This window comes from Convolutriloba macropyga, chromosome 1 (assembly GCF_964194025.1).
Source record: "Convolutriloba macropyga chromosome 1, txConMacr16.3, whole genome shotgun sequence".
Lineage (NCBI taxonomy): Eukaryota > Metazoa > Xenacoelomorpha > Acoela > Convolutidae > Convolutriloba > Convolutriloba macropyga.
Genome location: NC_134468.1, coordinates 31,574,741 through 31,596,008, shown reverse-complemented (window position 1 = coordinate 31,596,008; position 21,268 = coordinate 31,574,741). Strand labels below are relative to the sequence as shown.

Sequence of the window (21,268 nt, the reverse complement as noted above, 5' to 3'; positions counted from 1 at the left end):
GTGTTTCGTTTTCTTTTTATTTAATTTTGAAACAAATGGGTATTTTACCAATTTTGTTGCCTTCAGCACAGTATTAGTACTTTTTGATTTATTTTTTCTGGTTGTACACGAACTCCTCCAATATTACTCACTTAATATTAAGAAATCGGAAAGAAAACTGCCTTCTATCAATTGTTTTACCAATTTGTGGGAAACAGACAAGAGCCACAGTATTGATTGTTAAATACACTGTCATTCCATTTTTTTCAAAAGCTTAAAAGCAATTTTTTTTTTCAATTTTACGATTTTTGCATTCTGTTTGTCAGCTTTTTAAAAACTGTGTTAGAATCAATTTTTGATTATTTTTTCTGCTGTCATTGTGACTAATTGTCGCTAATCAAGACTAGCATTGGACTTTGACTTTTTAAGTTCACTGAAAATTAAAGTTGGCATACATTGGCGATCTTGGCTGCTTTTTAAAACAATCGCAATTTTACAAATGAGGAGGAGATTAAATTAGAATCATTTACTGCTTTATTTTAAAGAAAATCTGTTTCTTGTCAGCTGCTGAAGTTTGAAATATCTCCAACAAATAACTTCCAAACAAATATGAGCTTTATTCACAATAAGTTTTAGTGTGTCCAAATGTTGTAAATGTTTATAGATTTAATTTGAAAATTTCGTTCTAGGCTTCTTCTATTTCAAATAATTTTTATTTTGGATTTTTTTGCTTGAAGTAATCATCTTTAAAACCTGTTGTCTTTTGTATAACCAATTTGACGAAGATTGATATTTTTAGTTTTAGAGGAAACACGAGGCAGTTTACATACTTAATTGTCTCGATCATATTGGTCGAAAATTGATGTGAACAGAGAGAGCTGAACATCCATGGTTGGAACTATCATTGTTTGTTTTTTCACACATTTTTTTTTCTCTGTCCAACTTTTTCAGGAGGCTGTAGATCTAAATTAATGAGAATAAATTGCTATCAAATCTATCTTAAAACATGTCGAATTTCTTGCCACTTTTAAATATATAGAGTCTTGATTTTTGGCTGCATCTTAAATCCTTGTAATACGCATATGCTGAGCTCTTAAATCTGATAGCGGGTGTTGCGGTTCACAAATCAATTTTTGCGAATCTAACGGTGACTCTAAGGTAACTGATTATCATACATGAACATTAATGTAATGGAATTGACAAATATTACTTAATTTAATGAAAATGTAATTATTTTTGCGTGAGCACAAAATTATTCACGCAGCTGCTACCTTTCTTTGATCTTTCTATTATTATTTTCCTCAAAAAACCGACCTTTCATTCTGATTTTCTTAGTTTAGTTAGTAGCTGCTAACTTCCTTCGTCACGTTTTTTCACGTAACTGGTGACATTCTTAGGTAACAGGGTAACATTTTTACATAACAAGTAATCGGTGAATTCTGATGATGCTTGGCTGCTTCCAATTTAACAGAAGATTACTATCTGCACTCTTGCGTCACCAGACATTTATTCAACTTCAATAATCTTTATTCTTAATTTTCCATTTACATCACAATAATTAAGGCGCTGATAATAGTTTGATAATGTCTCAAAAACGAGTCCGAAAATGGCCAGGTAATTAATTGATGATAAATTTAGTTTCCAGGGATATTAAACCTTTTTTGGGGAGAAACAAAAACAAATTTAGCTGGTTTTTAAACAGCTAATTGAGTGTGCACGTTTGGTATAAACTTTTACATATCATTGCCACACTCGTGTCATTAGATAGAACTGCCTGTTTTTTTCATGACACTTTATCAAATTCCATTTTAACCAATACCGTTACCCAATACCATTTTACCCGATGACAGTTTAACTCTAATGCCCTTTGAGGTTTTCGTTTAATAATCCGGTTACAAATTAGCAGTAGCTATTAGAAGGATGGTTTCTCATACTTAAGCGGATAATTCTAATCCCATGTTCGGTTGTGATAGTTTGGGGCATCAATGTGGCCCTCAGATATTGTTATGCTAAATAATCATTATGGTAAATTTCACAAAACTGGCATTGCATGTTAGGTATAATGGCATGTTGTACAATGGAATTGGTTAAATTGTCCTGAAACTAGAATTGCCATAAATGCACATTTTTAACAAAAATACGTGCTCCATAAAAGAACAGAAAACGTGTATAATCAAACAAAGTCTCTCGGAAGTGGATCACATTTAGTTATTGGATTGAACTTATGATTATTTACTAATTTTATTTGCAGCTTGTTTGAAATTTTGTATGTCCAGTAATTTGTTCTTCACAGACATTTGAATTAAAAAGTTTCCTTAAAATGGTAGTTCTGCATTAAAAACAAGGAGGCTCTTTATTGTGCGTTTGCACATAGCGTCCGACCCCGCTCATCCACATTTCTGACCTAATTGTCTAACAAATGAAGAGATTAGAGATATGTACACAAAAAGAGGTTTGTGCAAAAATATCTCAAACTACTAGAAATAAAAAGATCTCAAACTACTAAAAGAGTTAACTAAAGCCATGCCTCATTAAAGAGCTCAAGACAGCTTCCACTAATAAGACTAGAAGACAATAGAAACGACAAAATAAACGAAAAACAAAAACATATTTAGTTTTAATAGCACATAGTGACAAAATAAAAATTCCACCATGAAAAAATTTTAACTGCACATTTTTTGTCCACAACTACATAGCAATTGAGACCTATCCATAATGGTATCAGATATCCAGTCGAAAAAAGCAATCAAAAAGTGGCGAAGTTCAAAAGTCCATCAATTCTTTGAACAAAAAAATTTCTTCAAATTAACTAAAACCATTAGCTTACAACAGAAATTTGAAATAGATTTATGTATAGCTCCTCAAGGGACATTTCTTTTGTGAGACATGAAAAATTTACGAACAATTTACGAAAACACAAAGTATTGAAGCCAAAATCTTTATGAAAAATAATAGTGTCCAAGCATAAGCTGTAAAATAAAGCCGGAAACGAGGATGATCTTATCTTTTTTTCACAAGAACACTCATTATTGATGAGATCAAGTTTCAAAAAATGACAGAAGAAAACAAAAAAGGTAATAAAATATGTAAACACTAGCAAAGCAAAAAAAATCAAAGTCATTTGAATAGAGCCAGAAGGAAGCATCGAAGCAAAAAAACCTATTCTCTTGCAAATTGCTTCAAGTTGAGCCAGGTGAACTTTCAACGCCAACGGGAACTTTCAGTATTGAAACTTGTTATGAAAAAGAAGCTTCAACAAATGGAATAAGAAAGACCAAAAATGTGAAATTTTTGAAAAAGTACTCTCCAATAAAAATAGAATCGTTAGGAAGGTAAACTATCCCTTTTGTCGCTGCTCCTTTTTGAAGAACACACAATTATTTCATATTTTGTCGTAAAAACAACTTTTGATTAAGATTTTGATCCAAAAAAAATCTAGAAATTAGCAAAATTGAAGCTAAAAAGAATTAAAATTATACCCAAATGTCAAATAGTCACAAAAATTTTGAACCTCAGCACTTCCTCGAAGAAAATAAGAAACTCAAAAAATCTTTTGCTTTCAAAATTTACGCTTAATGAGCTCTCTAATGATAACACGCACAATTCTCCACAATGAATATATTGGGCGGCCAAAATTGATTGAACAAGAAAACCCATTCGAGTATATAGTCCCCCTACTAAATGGTGACAGATCAAAAAGCCAAAACACCACTCATAACTGAACATTTCTTTGATTATGATCCAAATCTGAACCTCTGTTTTAGTGTATCTTAATATGGTACATGTAAAATTACGTTCCAAGGTTATCTTAAGCTCTTGTAAGCGCTGTTTTTTACACGATGTCAGAATAAACGGGTGTTGAGTTTGTCCAATTTTTTATCATCATGAAAAATTTTTGCATCGAGTTAAATTCTGAGAAGCACTGTTTTGTATGTTTATTGTATAAAACTTACCTGGCGTGTTGATAATTACTTAAAAAATCAATATTCCAATGTTTTTGAGACTTGAACAAAAATTGGAAAGTGAGATGTTGTTCATCATCGCAAGACTTACACTAATAACCGAAGAGCGAAATAATTTGAATTAATATTGAGTTTACTATTTTTTTTGATCAATTAGTTCTTTTTATCATTGAAAATTAAAACCTCTCTTTTTTGGGGTCAGTGGGAAGTGATTGAATTTTTTTCATTATCCTAAAAATATTGTAATCCTATACATCTTATATATAATAATAGCTGTCGAGTTAAATTTTTTCCACCCTTTCTAAAACTCTTAAATCTAAAGTTAAAGAGTTTGAATTTTATGCACTTAAGTGTGCTTGCGTTTTATTTTTGAATTTTGCTGCGGATTTCAAACGGGTCAAAATTAATAGACCAAAATCCGCTCAATGTTATTTTGCGAATAAGGTATATGTTAATTTCAATAAAATGGCAATTGCTTTCAATTAAAAGGACATAAATTTATTGCGAGGACTAAATATGCCATCACTAAAAATGTTCTTGAAGTTTGCTACATTTGCAAACGATAAAGTTTTAACAAAAGAATAAAGAATTCTAGAAAAAAATTACTGCGAGCTAGAGTAACTCTTTATTCAAATTTTTCTTGAGACCGAAAGGTTTTTCTTGTAAAATCTTGCAATATACTCATAGAAAAAAGTTAGTTGTAAGATCTTGCAAGACAGAAGCTAATCTTGTAAGAATAGAAGATTTTGCAGGATGAAAGTTTGTTTTGAGAGACGGAATGTTATCTTGCAAAGTCTTTCAGACGAAATGTTATCTTGCAAAGATCTTGTAAGTCCGAAGATTATCCCGCAAGATTATTGCAAGTTCGCTCCGGTCAAAATGTGTTCTGATTGGTTTCATTTTTAGCACTTTTTCCGCAATTTCTTGCATATGCCATTCAGGGGCGAGTTGCCCAATTTGAAGACAACGTAAACTGATCTAAACCTACAAGTTAACAAAATTACACTGTTTCAATTCAACAATTTGTGCGCGTTATTTCATGTCTTTTTCATAATATTAATTGTTATTTTTCCAGTGTTCAGTTTTTTGCTTTGGAACCCTTTATAGACGCCATGTGCTTATTGTGCTCAAAACGTTTGTTTTTTTCAAAAAAAAATCGAAAATTGGCCTATTTTGAAGACAAATTTCATCTTGTAAGATCCTGCAGGAAAAATAGTATATCTTCTGTCATAATTTTGCAAGATCTCTCAAGATAAGCTTTTTTCCGATTAGGGTGACCACTAATATGTGGGTTTTAGCTCAAAACTGATTGAAAACCTGCGCTACTATCAAGATACAAACACTTCTGCGGCAAAGTCTATAGCGCATTTCAGTTCAGTACTGAATGATAGATTGATTCATGTAACTTTTTTCATTAGCCAGAATTGCGTTAATTCAAGTTTCAGAGCAAGAATCTTGTCAATTTTTGACACCTCAAGGTCGGCGCGATTCTTTCATACCCGTTAACAACGTCTCTGTTAATATATACTGATTTACAGTTTTAACCCGTTAATATACTTCAAAATAACAAATGTAAACCGTGAAAGCTACCCAAAAGTATTACAAATTAGACTGTCAATTCCAAAATTGTCCCCTGTCTTTAGTGTTCTGCACGGGTGTGCAGTGATATATTTAGCGAAAGTGAATGGGTGGAATGCGCTCAGCTTTTAGAATTGTCGAAAAAAAAAATTCAGAGCTAGTTTTGTTCCAACTCTTAAAATTTTTTTCTGTTCTCCTTACATTAATCAATGTACGATTTTTGAAGCGCAAAGGTTTTTTATCAAAATTTGCTGCATTTTCTTAGATTGCTTTCCGGTTATTGTTCCTCCTCGTCCCTCGCTCTTACAAATTTACTTCATAACAGTTTCGAAGGAAAAAAATGAAAACTCCTGACATCATCGGCAACTTTTTCATTTACTGCATGTTTGTCCAACAAAGGAATGTACTTCTCTTGCTTTGAAAATAAAACATGAGTTTTTCTTCAATTACGCTATAAAACACAATTTAGCTTTAAAATGTTCCCGCAAAAATTGATTTCGATTTAATCAGATTAGCTATTATAGATTTTAATAGACAATAGTTAATAGTTTTGACAATCATTTTATCTGAAAAAATTGTTTACGTGTTATACTTTAAACCAATTAAAGGTAACTGAATCTTAAGGTTAATATAATGTTTTTAGGATACTTTTGAGTGGAGAAATTACAACATACAGTTTTTGTAATGCATGGAGCTTTATCATCAGAACTTAGTAACCTTTTATGGCATTTTTGAGAATTTTTGGATCTGTTTCTAAAAAAATTAGTCACAAACTGCGCCTCAGTTTAACCACCCCAAATTAAACCTCAGAGCATTTAAGCGCTGAACCAGCACATTTCAACTGTAAAAATTTAAATAAATTGTGAAATATTGCATTTCCAGAATAATTCAAGTTTCTATATGTGAAGTTCCTCTTCATTATGATTATATTGAGGTCATGGAGTTAGCCCAGGCTAAACTTTTTCCTACAATCTAAAATTACTCATACACCAAAAATAAGTCTGAGCAGTGAGTAATGTCAAGTTTTTGTAGTTTATTACTGGTAACTATTATAGTAGATTACACAATATTTATAAAAAAAAGCTAGTTTGCATGCAATTACCACAAAACTTAATTAGTTTAGTGGTTACGACTTGCTACGCATATTAGTCGTTACAGGTACACACGCAGAATTTCGAAATGCATATCAATCAAATTTGGCGGGAGTTAAGCTGAGAATCTTTTTATTCAAGCAGTAAGTTTTACTCAAAAACCAAGACTGAAACGTGTAAATTGGGACATGAACAGAAAACTACCCATCCTGAAACAAAACAGAATGTCTCTTCACTGATTCCGCGGTGATTGACTCTGCTACCAGCCTCCGGGCATTTTCTTTAAAACCCGATATCCCATTTAAAATATCGGGGGTTGGTGGCAGAGCAAATCAGCGCTGAATCAGTCTAAAGACATTCTGTTTTTTAGGATGGCCAGTACTCTGTTCATGTCCCAATTCACACGAGCCAGTCTTGATTTTTGAGTAAAAATTACTGCATGAAAAACGATATTCTCAGCTTAACTCTCGCTAACAATGTTTGATTTTTATGCAATTCGAACTTCTGCGTGGGTACTTGTAACAATTAATTTGCGTAGCAAGTCGTAAACACTAAACTAATTGGGCTTTGTCGTATTTGCTTACAAACCAGCTTAAGTATAAATAGTGTGTTAACTACTATAATAGTCAAAAGTAATAAGCTACAAAAGTGTGACATTACTCTTCTCAGACTTATTTTTGGTGTTCGATTAATTTTCAGACTGTAAGATTAAGTTTAGCCAGGGATAACTCCATGACCACAATATAATCAAAAAGAGGAGGAACTGCACGTAAAGAAACTTGAAATGTTCTGGAAATGCAATGTTTCAGAACTGAATTAAATTTTTACAGTTGAAATGTGCTGGTTCAGCGCTGAAATGCTCTGAGACTCAAGTCGGGGGAGCCATTAAATTCATTGCTTTACTTGTAGCAAATCATGAAAGTGAACAAGTTTTAATTATGTATTTTTTTCATACTTGGCCAATCTTTTTAGTGTAAGATTGCACTAAAACTAAAAGAAAAACATCGGAACAAAAATAATACAGAAATGTCTCTACATGAATTAAGAGCGACTTTTATTTGAAAAGAATGCAGTAATGGAGTCCATAAATTTGTCCATTTTGAAAAAATTGCTCAATTTCGTATGCTAAATCACTCCTTACATTAATTACACCTAAATCCCTTATTTTCAAATCGGTTCCTGCAAAATTATGGCGTATGTTCTAGCTGAAATTGATCAGATTTTTTTCGGTTTGTTCATTTGTGTAAATTTGCATGCATCTCTCGGTGCGTTTCTATGTTTTTGAGATGTTTCGAGTAACTTTGAGCGACCATCAGGGCCTGGTTGCTTCAATAGTGATTTATGAAATTATTGTAATCAGCCAACTCAATTACATTTATTCAAATGATTGATCCACAAAATGAGGATTCGTTGATATAATTTGTGATATAAGTTGTCGATGTAAGATCATTGCTTGCGTAAGCAATGGCGCGACCGGTTATTTGTGTCACGCGCCCTCTGGGCTCCAAAAAGTTGAACTAATTAGGCCTGCTGCCCCATTTTTCTGAGATGTCAGGTAATATGAATGTGATTCATTATTAGAAGAGTTTACCCTCAAAGAGAAAAAGATGTTTTCATGACGAAAAGAATTTTTTGGCGGTCATCTAAAATTAAACGAAAATTTCAATATGGTTTCGTATGGCGCAGCTTGATGGTTGCTGAGCTGCAAAACTTTATGCTTTTTCTGATCGTCGGGCATGTTTTATCCGGTTTTTGAATCTCTATTTCAACAAAATAAAATGATTCCTGGTAAAAATGACTCTAGCCATTGAATAATTGTACGTCCTACAGAAGATAGTACCATATCAAAAGAAGAAAGTTGCACTATTTTTTTATTGCGGCAAGATGCTGGGCACCACAAAGTAAAGTTTTGAAAAAAGTTGTGAAATTCAATATTTTCAAGACCAGATACAATAAAAAACTTTTTTTCCTGGAAGAGACTGGAGATTTTCGACTAAGATTTCGTTTGATCTAGCAATTTTAACCTGCTAAAAGTATTAATAAAATCTAAATCACGAAAATAATTTTGTTAGAAATAAATTTGACAGTTTCACTAAACGGGTTAAAAAGGGATGCATTATAATTTTGCAGCCGGAAGAGGCACGAAATTTTTATTAGTAAGAGTTGATAAAAAATCTTTTCAATATTTCTTATGAAAAAATGGTTCCATAGTTGACAGCATCTTGAAGATCTTTTATTGACTTATAAGAATATCATGCGAGATCATATTATAAAAGTTTTCGAACAAAAATTAATATTGTGATGGCTTTTTTTGAAAAATTAATTCCACAAGACTTTAATGATTTGCTCATAACATAATCTAAGGGAAATTTGTCGACTTTTTGCGTAAATACAAATTTTGTATTTAGTATGTCAGCTCTGCTAATCTTGCAAATAAAATAATAATAAGAAAATTAAAGTTTTCTGCACAGCTCTGCATGGGAATGAAAAGCTAGTTTTTGTTTGTCGTCATTTTATCTCATAAGTCAACAGCCTATCTAACTTAGATATTTAATTTTAAAACGTTTAAGCTGTAATAAATCATCGAAAAGAATTTTTTGACAATCATCTAGTATTAAGCGAGAATTTCTATATGGTTTTGGATGGCCCAGTTTTATGGTTGCTGAGCTGCAAAATTTTATGCCTTTTCTGATAGTCGGGCATGTTTCATCCGGTTTTTGAATTTCTATTTCAACACAATAAACTGATTCCTGGTAAAAATGACTCAAGCCATTGAATAATTGTACGCCCTACAGAAGATAGTACCATATCAAAAGAGGAAAGTTGCACTATTTTTTTAGTGCGGCAAGATGCTGGGCACCACAAAGTAAAGTTTTGAAAAAAGTTGTGAAATTCAATATTTTCAAGACCAGATACAATAAACAACTTTTTTTCCTGGAAGAGACGAGAGATCTTCGACTATGGTTTCGTTTGATCTAGCAATTTTAACCCGCTAAAAGTATTCATAAAATCCAAATCACGAAAATAATTTTGGTAGAAATAAATTTGACAGTTTCACTAAACGGGTTAAAAGGGATGCATTCTAATTTTTGCAGCCGGAAGCGGAAGAGACACAAAATTTTTATTGTACAGTCAAAGCACAATCACAATAGCTACCATAAGAAGTACAAAGGTATTGAAATTGCAAAAACGTAGAGATTAAGAACAAAAGTTTTGAAATAGAACCCATACCCCATTGCCTAAATTTCGACAGTTTCTGATTTTTTTTAACTTTCTCTTAATGTTTAAGTATTTCAGTTTTTTTGTTAATCCTAAAGATCAATCATTATTGATATTGACAGTTTTATATTTTCAGAAGACAAGATTTCTTATTTTTTTCCATTTTTCTTCTACCAGAGCATATAAGTGAATAGTATAAAAATCTTATAAAAAGCATTCTTTTCAAAAAAATTAACATTTTCAACAAATTTTAACCATCAAAAAATCTGCCTACGTTGAATTTTTAATGGGTAAGAGTTGATAAAAAATCTTTCCAATATTTCTTTTAAGATAATGATTCCATAGTTGACAGAATCTTGAAGATCTTATATTGACTTATAAGAATATCATGTGAGATCGTATCAGGCAAGTTTTCGAACAAATTTTAATAATGTGATGGCTTTTTTGAAAAAAATATTTCCACAAGGCTTTAATGAATTGCTCATAACATAGTGTGAGGGAAATTTTTCGACATTTTGCGTAAGTACAAATTTTGTTTTTAGTATTTCAAAACTGCTAATCTTGCAAATGAAATAATAATAAGAAAATTGAAGGTTTCTGCGCAGCTCTGCATGGGAATGAAAAGCTAGCTTTTTTTGTCGTCGCATTTTATTTTATCAGCCAACAGCTTATCTTACTTAAATATTTAATTTCAAACCGTTTAAGATGTAATAAATTGTCGTATTTATGTTTCGTCAGACGATGAAGCTGATTATCTGGTAAATGCTGATTTACCAGATGCAATAATTATCTGGAAAATGCTAATTAGACAAGTATGTCAGAATTAGACAAGTACATCAGATAATCCAAGATCACTGGGCTACAAACATTCGACAATTTCAGCTGAATGTATTTAATCTTACCTATCTGTCACTCGAAATATCATTCTGCGCTATTGTTTGTCTTCCAAACTAGCAGTTTAACGGTTAAACTTCTTTTCAATATCCCTTCTCGTAAATTTCAACTAAAATTTTCAATGAAGAGTACAAAACGCCCACTGTTTAGATTTTGACATTTAAATTTCAAAGATATTTAATATTCAGAAAGAAAGATAAAGAACCGTTAAAAATTCCCACAAAAACTGAAAAATCAGTAGAAATTAAACGTTTTTTATTTAACTTTGTGCGATTTTTGACGCACTTATGGCCAAAATTTATAAATTCATAAATTTATAAATTTTTTATAAATTAGCTGCTCCTAGATTATTTAGTAAACTTAGTACAAGCCCTTTGATAGTAGTTTTGAAATGTTTGATCCTGTTAAAATAAATATTGATCATCTTATATTAGCTAAAAGCAAATAAAAATTATGATAATCTAAAGGTGGGCTGCCTCTCTGAACTGTTGAAGCCAATAATTTAAAGAGCTGTTTACATACACTAATATGTTTGTTAACCTGTGTTAAGTTTTTTGGCATAAATTTGTTAACGCTTTTTTGCAAATTTTATATACGAAATGGGACGTTTCTGGATATCGGAAGTTACTTAACAAAGTGGCTGTTAATTATGTCGCGATTACCTTAATCTCCGTATCACTCTAATTTTCTTTTCATAATTATAAATTAATATTTTCTCAAATGCGGTAAAAATCATGGTATGAGGCAAATCCGCTTCGAAGTGTTCTCTTCCAGGCATTAAAATGGGGCTGAAGTTAAACCGCATTAATAATGGACCGAAATTTGTGAATGTACGGGGTCAAATTTTACGGCTCTCCTTTGAAAAAAGTTTGATGAAGAATATTTTAACTTCAGTGCCGGCAAATTGCTTGTTTTTTGGAGCACTCAATCACGTGTCAATTATATACGACATTAATGCACGATGCCGGTATTGGGAGGTTTTCATTAGGGGTTTTAGTTGCTGTTAATAATTTTGGAAAAAAAAGTTCTGCAAACAATTGACTAGTCCTCGCATTTTGTGTTAAAATCATTTAGAACCATGAATTTGGTCTATTGTTGAAAGATTCTTGCAAAATATTGAAATATTGCCAGTCAGGGACGCAAACAATTCTTTGTTTGTTTTCCTATTTAATTTCATTACTTTTCCTTTTTATTGCTCTGGTTTTATTGGAGCCATAAGAAAGTCTTATTCCTTGGAAAGATATTGAAAGTTGACTGAATTTGGCAAATAAGGAACAAAGGCAGAGTGAGTTTCAACCACTGCGGTTATTTATAAAAATTGTAACATATTTTTTGCTGTGAAGTCAATAAATGATATTTGCACGATTATCAAATTTCGATACGATCAATCCGGAATTTTGTTGATGCGATTGACAGATTTGAGGATAAATTTAATGCGTCAGTGACTTTTTTCTCCCTTTCTCTCTCTCATTCTCTCTCTCTCTCTCTCTCTCTCTCTCTCTCTCTGTCTCTCTCTCTCTCTCTCTCTCTCTCTCTCTCTCTCTCTCTCTCTCGCCAGACGTTATAAGAAAGTTGTTTTGTGATAAAGCAAGTTATGTAAAGCAACTGAGGTAACTGGTAGCAAAAGGAATTGAATCACAATTTAAGAGCCATGCTAAAATATAACCACCGGTGAAGTTGTAACTTGTTTTCGTACATACATATCAGTATACACTATAGTAGCAAAAAGTTATGTACAACTGAAGATAGTTTTTAGAAAAACGTCAGAAACTTTTTTTGAGCTCGAATCAGTTCTCAGGTAGCAAACTATTACGCTGCTATTAAACTTTTTGAACACCTTGTAGACTGTTTGTATATTTTTTATACATGTTTCTGACACATCTGCGTCAAGATTCCCCCGAAAAGTTCCTGCTTTCGTATTTGCTGCTTCAGAATTGCCCCTAAATTTTCAAATGAGCTCAAATTTGAACTATATGCTATAGCTCCTGACTCCAGTACCTCTCTTTGCTTTTTATGGGACTTTTTCATGGGACAAATCAGCGACAATATTTACTTTAAAAACTGAAAAAACTCGTATCATCTTGTTTTATCAAAGTTTCGGACAAAAAACTTTTTAAAACTGTTTAGCTTGTTTGGACTGCAATGAAGCAGATGGCCATCCATCTGATTGTGTCATAATCCGAAATATTAGTTATCGCTTTTTCAAGCTGCGTTTTTTTAAAGAAAGAATCTCGTTCGATTGCTTCAAAAACTTCAAACAATCACATAACTGGAGATGTACATTCTCGTTCCATCCGTAAAAACACAAATTTTGCGATTGGGGAAGGCTCTTTTAGCATTCCTGCAGCAATGCTCGATAAAACCAATATTTGTTGTTCCAAAGTAGTGTGACTGTACTTCTGGAAATCGGATTACAGAGTTGTGATCGAGTGTGAAGCAACTATTTTTTGGATCTTTTCAAAAAAAACTTAAACAATTTTTTCCTTTCAATAATTTTGCCTCAACAATTTTTTTAGGCAACCCAACGTTTGAATGCATGATGCGCATCTTGGTTTCAAGTTTTGTTTTTCCGCAATTTCTTTTATGAAAAACAACACTTTGTAACCTAGCAACTTGGCAAGAAACACAAAACAGTATGGAATCAATTTGTTGAAACGTTGTACACGAGAATTAAATTGCTCTTTAAAAATGAAAACAACATGCCTTGGAACCAATTGTGCTTTCTGAGCACAATTCTGCTTTCTGAGCAGAACTAATTCTGTACGTTGTATTGTTGTTATTTTCTAAGACCATAATATATAATCTTATGTTTTCTATCGATGTTGAAAAAATTTTTTGGAATTCATGCAAGGTCATATATGACACATAAAACCTTGATTTGTGCTACAAATTCTCCTTAAGTGTAGTTAGAGGACATACTAAATTTTTGTATCGTTTTTACAATCCTCATCTGATTCTTTGTGGGCGCTAGAAGAATAGCTTTGCAGTTTAACATTTAATATTCAAAAAACGAATTTGAGGTTATATGCAATTGTTTTTTCATATAAATGAGCATTAATAGGTATTAACTGGCTTCAGAGAATATCAAAACTTTAGCTATCAACTTGGAATTACTCTTTTAGTTTTTTGCCAAACTTTGCAAATGATTTTGTACAATAGGGTCTCTTGGAGGATCACAAAGTAATGCCGGAGAATCACATAGGTGATGCCTCACCGAATAAAACTTAAAAAAACATAAATGGTAAAAACGATTCTTGAAAAATAGATGCATGATTCTTGGTAATCATACAAGGATCATGTACGATTTCCTTGTTGTCATACAAGGATCGTATTAGGAAATACGTTATGATTTGTATGACATCAAATATGATTCTAGTATGACTACTAAGAAGTGGCGACCCGGGTATATTTATGAGGAACTTCTTTTTTGATTGATTTCGAATTTTTTTGAATTATTTTCAGGATACTTTAAACTAAAGAAACGGTAAATCCAAACCTTTATGGGTTCCATTTTGTCCATCAGGAATAATTTATATTAACTTAATGAGAGCCTACTACATATTTGCTTATCTGTATTTGCTTACATATTCCCTGCTAACTTCATTTTACAATATAATATTGTGTAACTATTGTATTTGTTTTGCATTTTGCAGACAGTCTTCCACCCAGCTACACAATCGGACTTCAGCAGGAGATAATACCCAGTGCTATTCACACCCCACTCAGTGGACCACATTTACCATTACAGCCACAACCAGCAGCACCTGTCACCCCCCACATGATGATGATGTCATCGTCTGGAATCCCCAGTCACCACCAGTCCACCCTCGCACTCCAGGAGAGACATGGATCTAGGGAGGGTGTGGACGGGGGAGCACCAGGGGGCATAATGGGTGGATTCGGGTCAGGAGGTGGAGGGGGCGGAGGAGGGGGAAGTAAGGGGGAGGGATCGTTTTGTTCAACCAGTTATGCGGATCACGAGAGGAAGACGTTATTGGACTTTGCGGATGAGACTACGATGCATGGAGCAAGGTTAGATGACTATCATCGGTTCATTTCTTGCATAATGACGATATATTTTATGTGCGTTTCAGATAATCGGAATCTGTGTCGTTAAAAATTACGTAGTCTAGAATGACAGGGTAATTTGTAACAATACTAATTTTAACGAAAAATTCGCTCCATTAACTATCTAAATTTTACTTAGCCTCCTGATTGTTTTCCTCTTAAACATACGAAGTCCACGATCCAGTGTAAAATAGAATTGAATCTTAGTTTTTAGTGTGTGCTCAAACTATACTTTCGAACAGTATGGATGAAACTGTCCGTAATAATTGCACGAATAAACCAGATAAGTTTTAATATGTTTTGTTTTAAATCTAGACATTTCAATGCAGAAAGGTGACATGATTAAAGCGTCGGCACAGTAAAATACAGTCTATATAAATAGCAAGATCGATTCTGATTACCAATCGATTGTACAATTCCAGGAAAAGCCAAATATCCGACTTATTACCTATAACCAGATGCTTCAATTAGTGAAATCATTTCAGGAATTATAATTTACTACAAGTGATAACAGCTCTTTGAAAAGAACTCCTCTGCTCATTTACTTCCTATCTGATTAGTCCAGTTCCTTTGAAGCAGACAGGGGACATCTTTTGAGAAAGGCGGAAGCATAAAACATTATCACTTGAATTTCCAATGAAATCCTCCTTCATGTTCACTTAGTCGTTCTTAGTGTATGAATGTAGGATGCTAAAAATCACGGCAGCCATTTTTCAGTCCACGTACATGCACTGATCTTGCATGCTTGGTCAGTACATTACGTTAGCAGGATTGAATTGACACATGTAATCATATTGGAATTTAATTTACAAACTTAATCTCTTAATTGTCAAAATCTTCAAGTCGCTCGAGCCACATTCTCATTTCACTTGAAGTTTTGTAATAGTTACTCAAGGTGTAAGTGCAAAATACTCAGTACCATTGGGTATATTGGTACATTGGTTATTTTGACAGTGGGTATATTGCCGTGTAACCGTCACTCAAAAGCAGCGGCAATGAAGTTTTAAGGACAATTCGATTTGAACTGCTCCCTCGCACATATTACGATCACTTTAATCCGAGTAAATTTGCACGTCTCTTATACCTCACAATATGACCCTGGTAATGCAACGTAAATGGTTAACAACATTCTTGGGTATAATAACATTGCCTCACATTCAACCAGATTTTACTTGTTTAATTAAAAAAAGTTTTCTAAATGTCAAGAGAATCTAACTTGAATCGCATTTTCTAAATTTTCAATTTAAAGGAAGTCTCAGAGAACAAAATTGAAACCAACAGTAAGAAAACGGCTAACTTTTCTTATAAAACCTTATAATAATATTTAACTCTTATTGTTCTTTCTCTGGTTTTTTATTCAAAATCTGGTATACCAGGTTTTGCCCGGGCTGATTATCCATGTTCAACTCCTTAAAATCACGCTCTCTTAAATCTACACACCGTTTGTATTTTTGTTATTGTACGGTGATCAAATCTTTGTCAGGATTTCGCTGTCTTAACTTATAACGTTAACATTCGAATTTGAGTTGAAACATTTGTAATTGAAAACTGTAGAAATAAAATAGGAACATGACGTGGTAAAAAATTAACAAAAATATAATCCTTACAATTGACATCGAATGGGACTGATCCAAAAATGCGCAGACTATATTCCAAACCTATATGCGGTCAGACGAAATGTTAAACAAGTTTATCCTGGGCGCTATTGTGAATTTCATCTTAAACAAGATTTAGGACTCTTGATGTAAAATTGTGCATATCCTTGTGAAAACAAACTTTGGGTATATTTAAGACGCGTGAAGCCACTGAGTTTCCAAATGGTTGGCAGTAATATGGTATTTCAACCTTTGAACAACAATTTTTCAACTTTTTTCTGTTGAGAATTTACGCGATAAAAATTTTTATATCGTGGAAGATCAGTTCTGATAAGTTTGAAATTGATTGTGTGAGACTAGACTAAAACGCTTTATCGTGTATCTGACAAAGAGTTTTTCAAAATTTTTATGAGACAATGCTTTGTATGATTAGTTACGATAAGCTTTGTCAAAATAAGGTTCAAGAATCATTGGGAATTTTCCAATTCTTTCTCACTAAAAAAGTTCACTGTTTCACATCGTTTCTCCAATTCAAGTGAATTTTAATATTTTTCTCATCGTCATCTGCAGTACTTGTGGATAATGTTTCTGAGATTTACAGGAGAAGGCTTCAAAAAAGAGAGAAGTGAGAATAAATCAAAAGTTGAAGTTATTCCCATCGTAATGTACATGATCAAACTAAAAACGATTTCATTCGTTTTTAGATTGATGACGAAACTAAAAACGATTTAATTCATCAAAAAGAAAAACAACTTCTATCAAGTTTTATGGAGTTAAACAGTGAAAAAGCCAGATGAAACTTCATTCAAGATCTTCGTAATAAAGAAAAGACTCAAACAACAGTTCACTCTTTATTAAACAGTTTTGGTAATAAGATAACAAAGCCTATGGAAATTGCAAATCTTCTTTATTACAGATTTCCTACTCTAGGAGAGTTCATTGCTTACTCTAAACAAACGAAATTTCTCCTAAAACTGCTCTGAGAAAGTGTTTCACATTCCGATATATAACAGCCAAGGAAACAAAGGTGCTCATAGATTCATTGAATACAAGTAAACCACTCGGTCCTTCAAAATTATCAGCTTGTGCAATAAAAGATGCTAAAGCAGCGCTAGCAGAACCACTATGTTATTTAATTATTCAGTTCATTACAGAAGAAAAATTTCCAGAAAATCTTAAAAAAGCTTGTGTAACTACACTCTTCAAAAAAGGAAATCCCGAAGACCCACTCAATTATAGACCTATTTCTGTCACTTCTGCTATGTCAAAAATTTTTGAAAAGGCGTTCAGTTCACAGATCACAAGTTTCCTAGAAAGTGAGAAATTATTGTCTATTAGTCAATTTTGTTATAGAAAACAAATTTCAGCAATTGATGCTATCCTGAAATCGACAGAACAAATATGATTAGAACTCAACAAGAAAAAAAAATGTTACAGGTGCTTTTTTAGATCTTTCAAAGGCTTTTGATCCTACAAATCACAAATTACTGTTACGTAGACTTTAAAATATAGGTTTTGACGAAGATGCTACCAATTTAATAGAAAATTATATGAGTGAAAGATCTCAAAGAATTGTCCTAAATGGAATTGAATCAAATTGGATAAATTTTAAAAGAGGAGTTCTACAAGGTAATATTTTAGGACCTCTATTATTTAACATTTACGTCAACGATTCACAAAAGATTGTAGAAAAAGATTGCACAGTCGTCCATTATGCAGACGACACTTTTCTTTTTACATCGGACACTGATGAAATATCTTCAAAAACAAAACTTGAACATAACATCTCAAAAATTATCAATTTTTTTGCAAAGTCCCAGTTAGTGGTGAACAAACAAAACAGAATATATTGTGTTCATCACCAGGAAGAAGTTAAAAAATACTGTATATCTAGATATCGACAACGAAAGAATAGCAGAATCAAACAGTTTGAAGTATCTTGGCGTAATTATTGATAGCAAACTAAAATTTGATGGAGAAGTGAAAAAGATTCTCCAGGGAATGGCTTGAGGAATAAAGGTTTTGAATAGCCTAAGTATAATTTTACCAGAGAAAACGAAAATCTTATTGCTCAATACATTAGTAATAAGTCATCTACATTTTTCCGCTTTATTTTGATAGGGCTGCAAAAGTCATTACTCACAGCTTTAGAAAAACATTTGAATTGGGAAATATAAACCATTTTTGGTAGGAGAGAATACGATCGGTCCACAGATCTCAAACTTCGCAACAAAATATTACCAGTCTTTTTTCTCTTGAAATATCCTTGCTCAAAATATTTTTTTCGCTTACTCAGCAACGATCTTCTAGCATATAAAATTGAACCTCACTCTACCATGAGAATGAAACAAAGGTGCTCATAGATTCATTGAATACAAGTAAACCACTCGGTCCTTCAAAATTATCAGCTTGTGCAATAAAAGATGCTAAAGCAGCGCTAGCAGAACCACTATGTTATTTAATTATTCAGTTCATTACAGAAGAAAAATTTCCAGAAAATCTTAAAAAAGCTTGTGTAACTACACTCTTCAAAAAAGGAAATCCCGAAGACCCACTCAATTATAGACCTATTTCTGTCACTTCTGCTATGTCAAAAATTTTTGAAAAGGCGTTCAGTTCACAGATCACAAGTTTCCTAGAAAGTGAGAAATTATTGTCTATTAGTCAATTTTGTTATAGAAAACAAATTTCAGCAATTGATGCTATCCTGAAATCGACAGAACAAATATGATTAGAACTCAACAAGAAAAAAAAATGTTACAGGTGCTTTTTTAGATCTTTCAAAGGCTTTTGATCCTACAAATCACAAATTACTGTTACGTAGACTTTAAAATATAGGTTTTGACGAAGATGCTACCAATTTAATAGAAAATTATATGAGTGAAAGATCTCAAAGAATTGTCCTAAATGGAATTGAATCAAATTGGATAAATTTTAAAAGAGGAGTTCTACAAGGTAATATTTTAGGACCTCTATTATTTAACATTTACGTCAACGATTCACAAAAGATTGTAGAAAAAGATTGCACAGTCGTCCATTATGCAGACGACACTTTTCTTTTTACATCGGACACTGATGAAATATCTTCAAAAACAAAATTTGAACATAACATCTCAAAAATTATCAATTTTTTTGCAAAGTCCCAGTTAGTGGTGAACAAACAAAACAGAATATATTGTGTTCATCACCAGGAAGAAGTTAAAAAATACTGTATATCTAGATATCGACAACGAAAGAATAGCAGAATCAAACAGTTTGAAGTATCTTGGCGTAATTATTGATAGCAAACTAAAATTTGATGGAGAAGTGAAAAAGATTCTCCAGGGAATGGCTTGAGGAATAAAGGTTTTGAATAGCCTAAGTATAGTTTTTACCAGAGAAAACGAAAATCTTATTGCTCAATACATTAGTAATAAGTCATCTACATTTTTCCGCTTTATTTTGATAGGGTTGCAAAAGTCATTACTCACAGCTTTAGAAAAACATTTGAATTGGGAAATATAAACCATTTTTGGTAGGAGAGAATACGATCGGTCCACAGATCTCAAACTTCGCAACAAAATATTACCAGTCTTTTTTCTCTTGAAATATCCTTGCTCAAAATATTTTTTTCGCTTACTCAGCAACGATCTTCTAGCATATAAAATTGAACCTCCCTCTACCATGAGAATGAAACAACATGACAGGTCAAAAAAAATAATCTTCGATATAAGAAAGAACAATAAGTTTTTAACTGATTCTTTTATTGCACAAGCCATTCCAATTTATAATAGTCTGCCTTCTAATATTAGACTGAAAACAACATCGAAAACTTCCTTAAAAAAAGAACTGAATGAGTATTTTTGAAAAGAATTTTTGAAGGACCCAAAAGCAACTGATATGAAAGATGAAATAGAGAGCATTCATTTTTATTTCTTTTTAATCTTCATGATGTACATATAAAGTTTTGAGAACATTTTATGATCGCATTTTAGGCCATTTTTTACTAATGTAATGTCACATTTTAGTTGCGTAATTTAATGATTTTATTATTTTACATAATGTTACATTCTTAACCTTACATTGCCTCTTCTACCATTTGTTTTTTATTTTATTCCAATGTGTACCAGAGGAAATTAACAACGTTCTTTTTTTTATCAGGTAGTGTTTTTATAACTGTCGAAAAAGTTAAAGCAAAACCTTCCATTCAATCTAACGACTAGTGTATGCTGTATCTTTCCAGCTGAATCTTTCGAGTTACTACATAGCCAAAAAATTAAATATTATCTTTTCAACTTCAAATACCAAGACAGAATTCCATTGAGTACTGCTTCAGGGTCATATTTTCACAAATTGAAAATTGCCTTGAGAAAAAGTTAGGTCAATTTTTCTGTTTCTAAAATAACGATTAGGAAAATGAAACCAATATGTTATTAAATGATTAGTTTTATTAAATTTTTGGGACAGTTGAAAGAGATTGAAAACTTACGCGCACTAAGTCTTTGCAGCATATAAAAGCAAAAACGTTTTGAAGGAGGGAAATTTTTTGCTCAATAAGAAAGTTTTGAATTGAAGAGCACGAAATCAAAAATTTGAATTTATTTACAGCAGCAGCTGTGTTTTGTAATGAAGAATTGAAAAAAAATTCTTTGTATCTTTAAACCTATCGTTAAATTGAAACGGAACAATTTTTTTCAAAAATTTCAATTAACCGTTATATTTCAAGCTTATTTACAATGAATGTTTTTGAATCCGAAAAATAAACCAAATAATCCATTTTTTCTAAAAATTTATGAAAAAAAACTATTGATGAAAACCAAACTTATATGAATAAAAAACAATCAAAACGAATTAATTAGTCGTAATAAAATTCATAAAACTGAAAATTAAACAAATTAGCATT

The 21,268-nt window shown here is 32.2% G+C and overlaps 1 protein-coding gene across 1 annotated transcript; it reads left to right on the top strand.

Annotated features, from left to right (window-relative positions):
* Window positions 1–1,496: 1,496 nt before the first annotated feature.
* Window positions 1,497–14,821, top strand: LOC142338439 (uncharacterized). The gene is made up of 3 exons (XM_075388240.1): window positions 1,497–1,593; window positions 14,377–14,755; window positions 14,818–14,821. Exons 1-3 carry the CDS (start codon window positions 1,563–1,565, stop codon window positions 14,819–14,821), a joined length of 414 nt encoding a protein of 137 aa, XP_075244355.1. The 5' UTR covers window positions 1,497–1,562.
* Window positions 14,822–21,268: the final 6,447 nt, after the last annotated feature.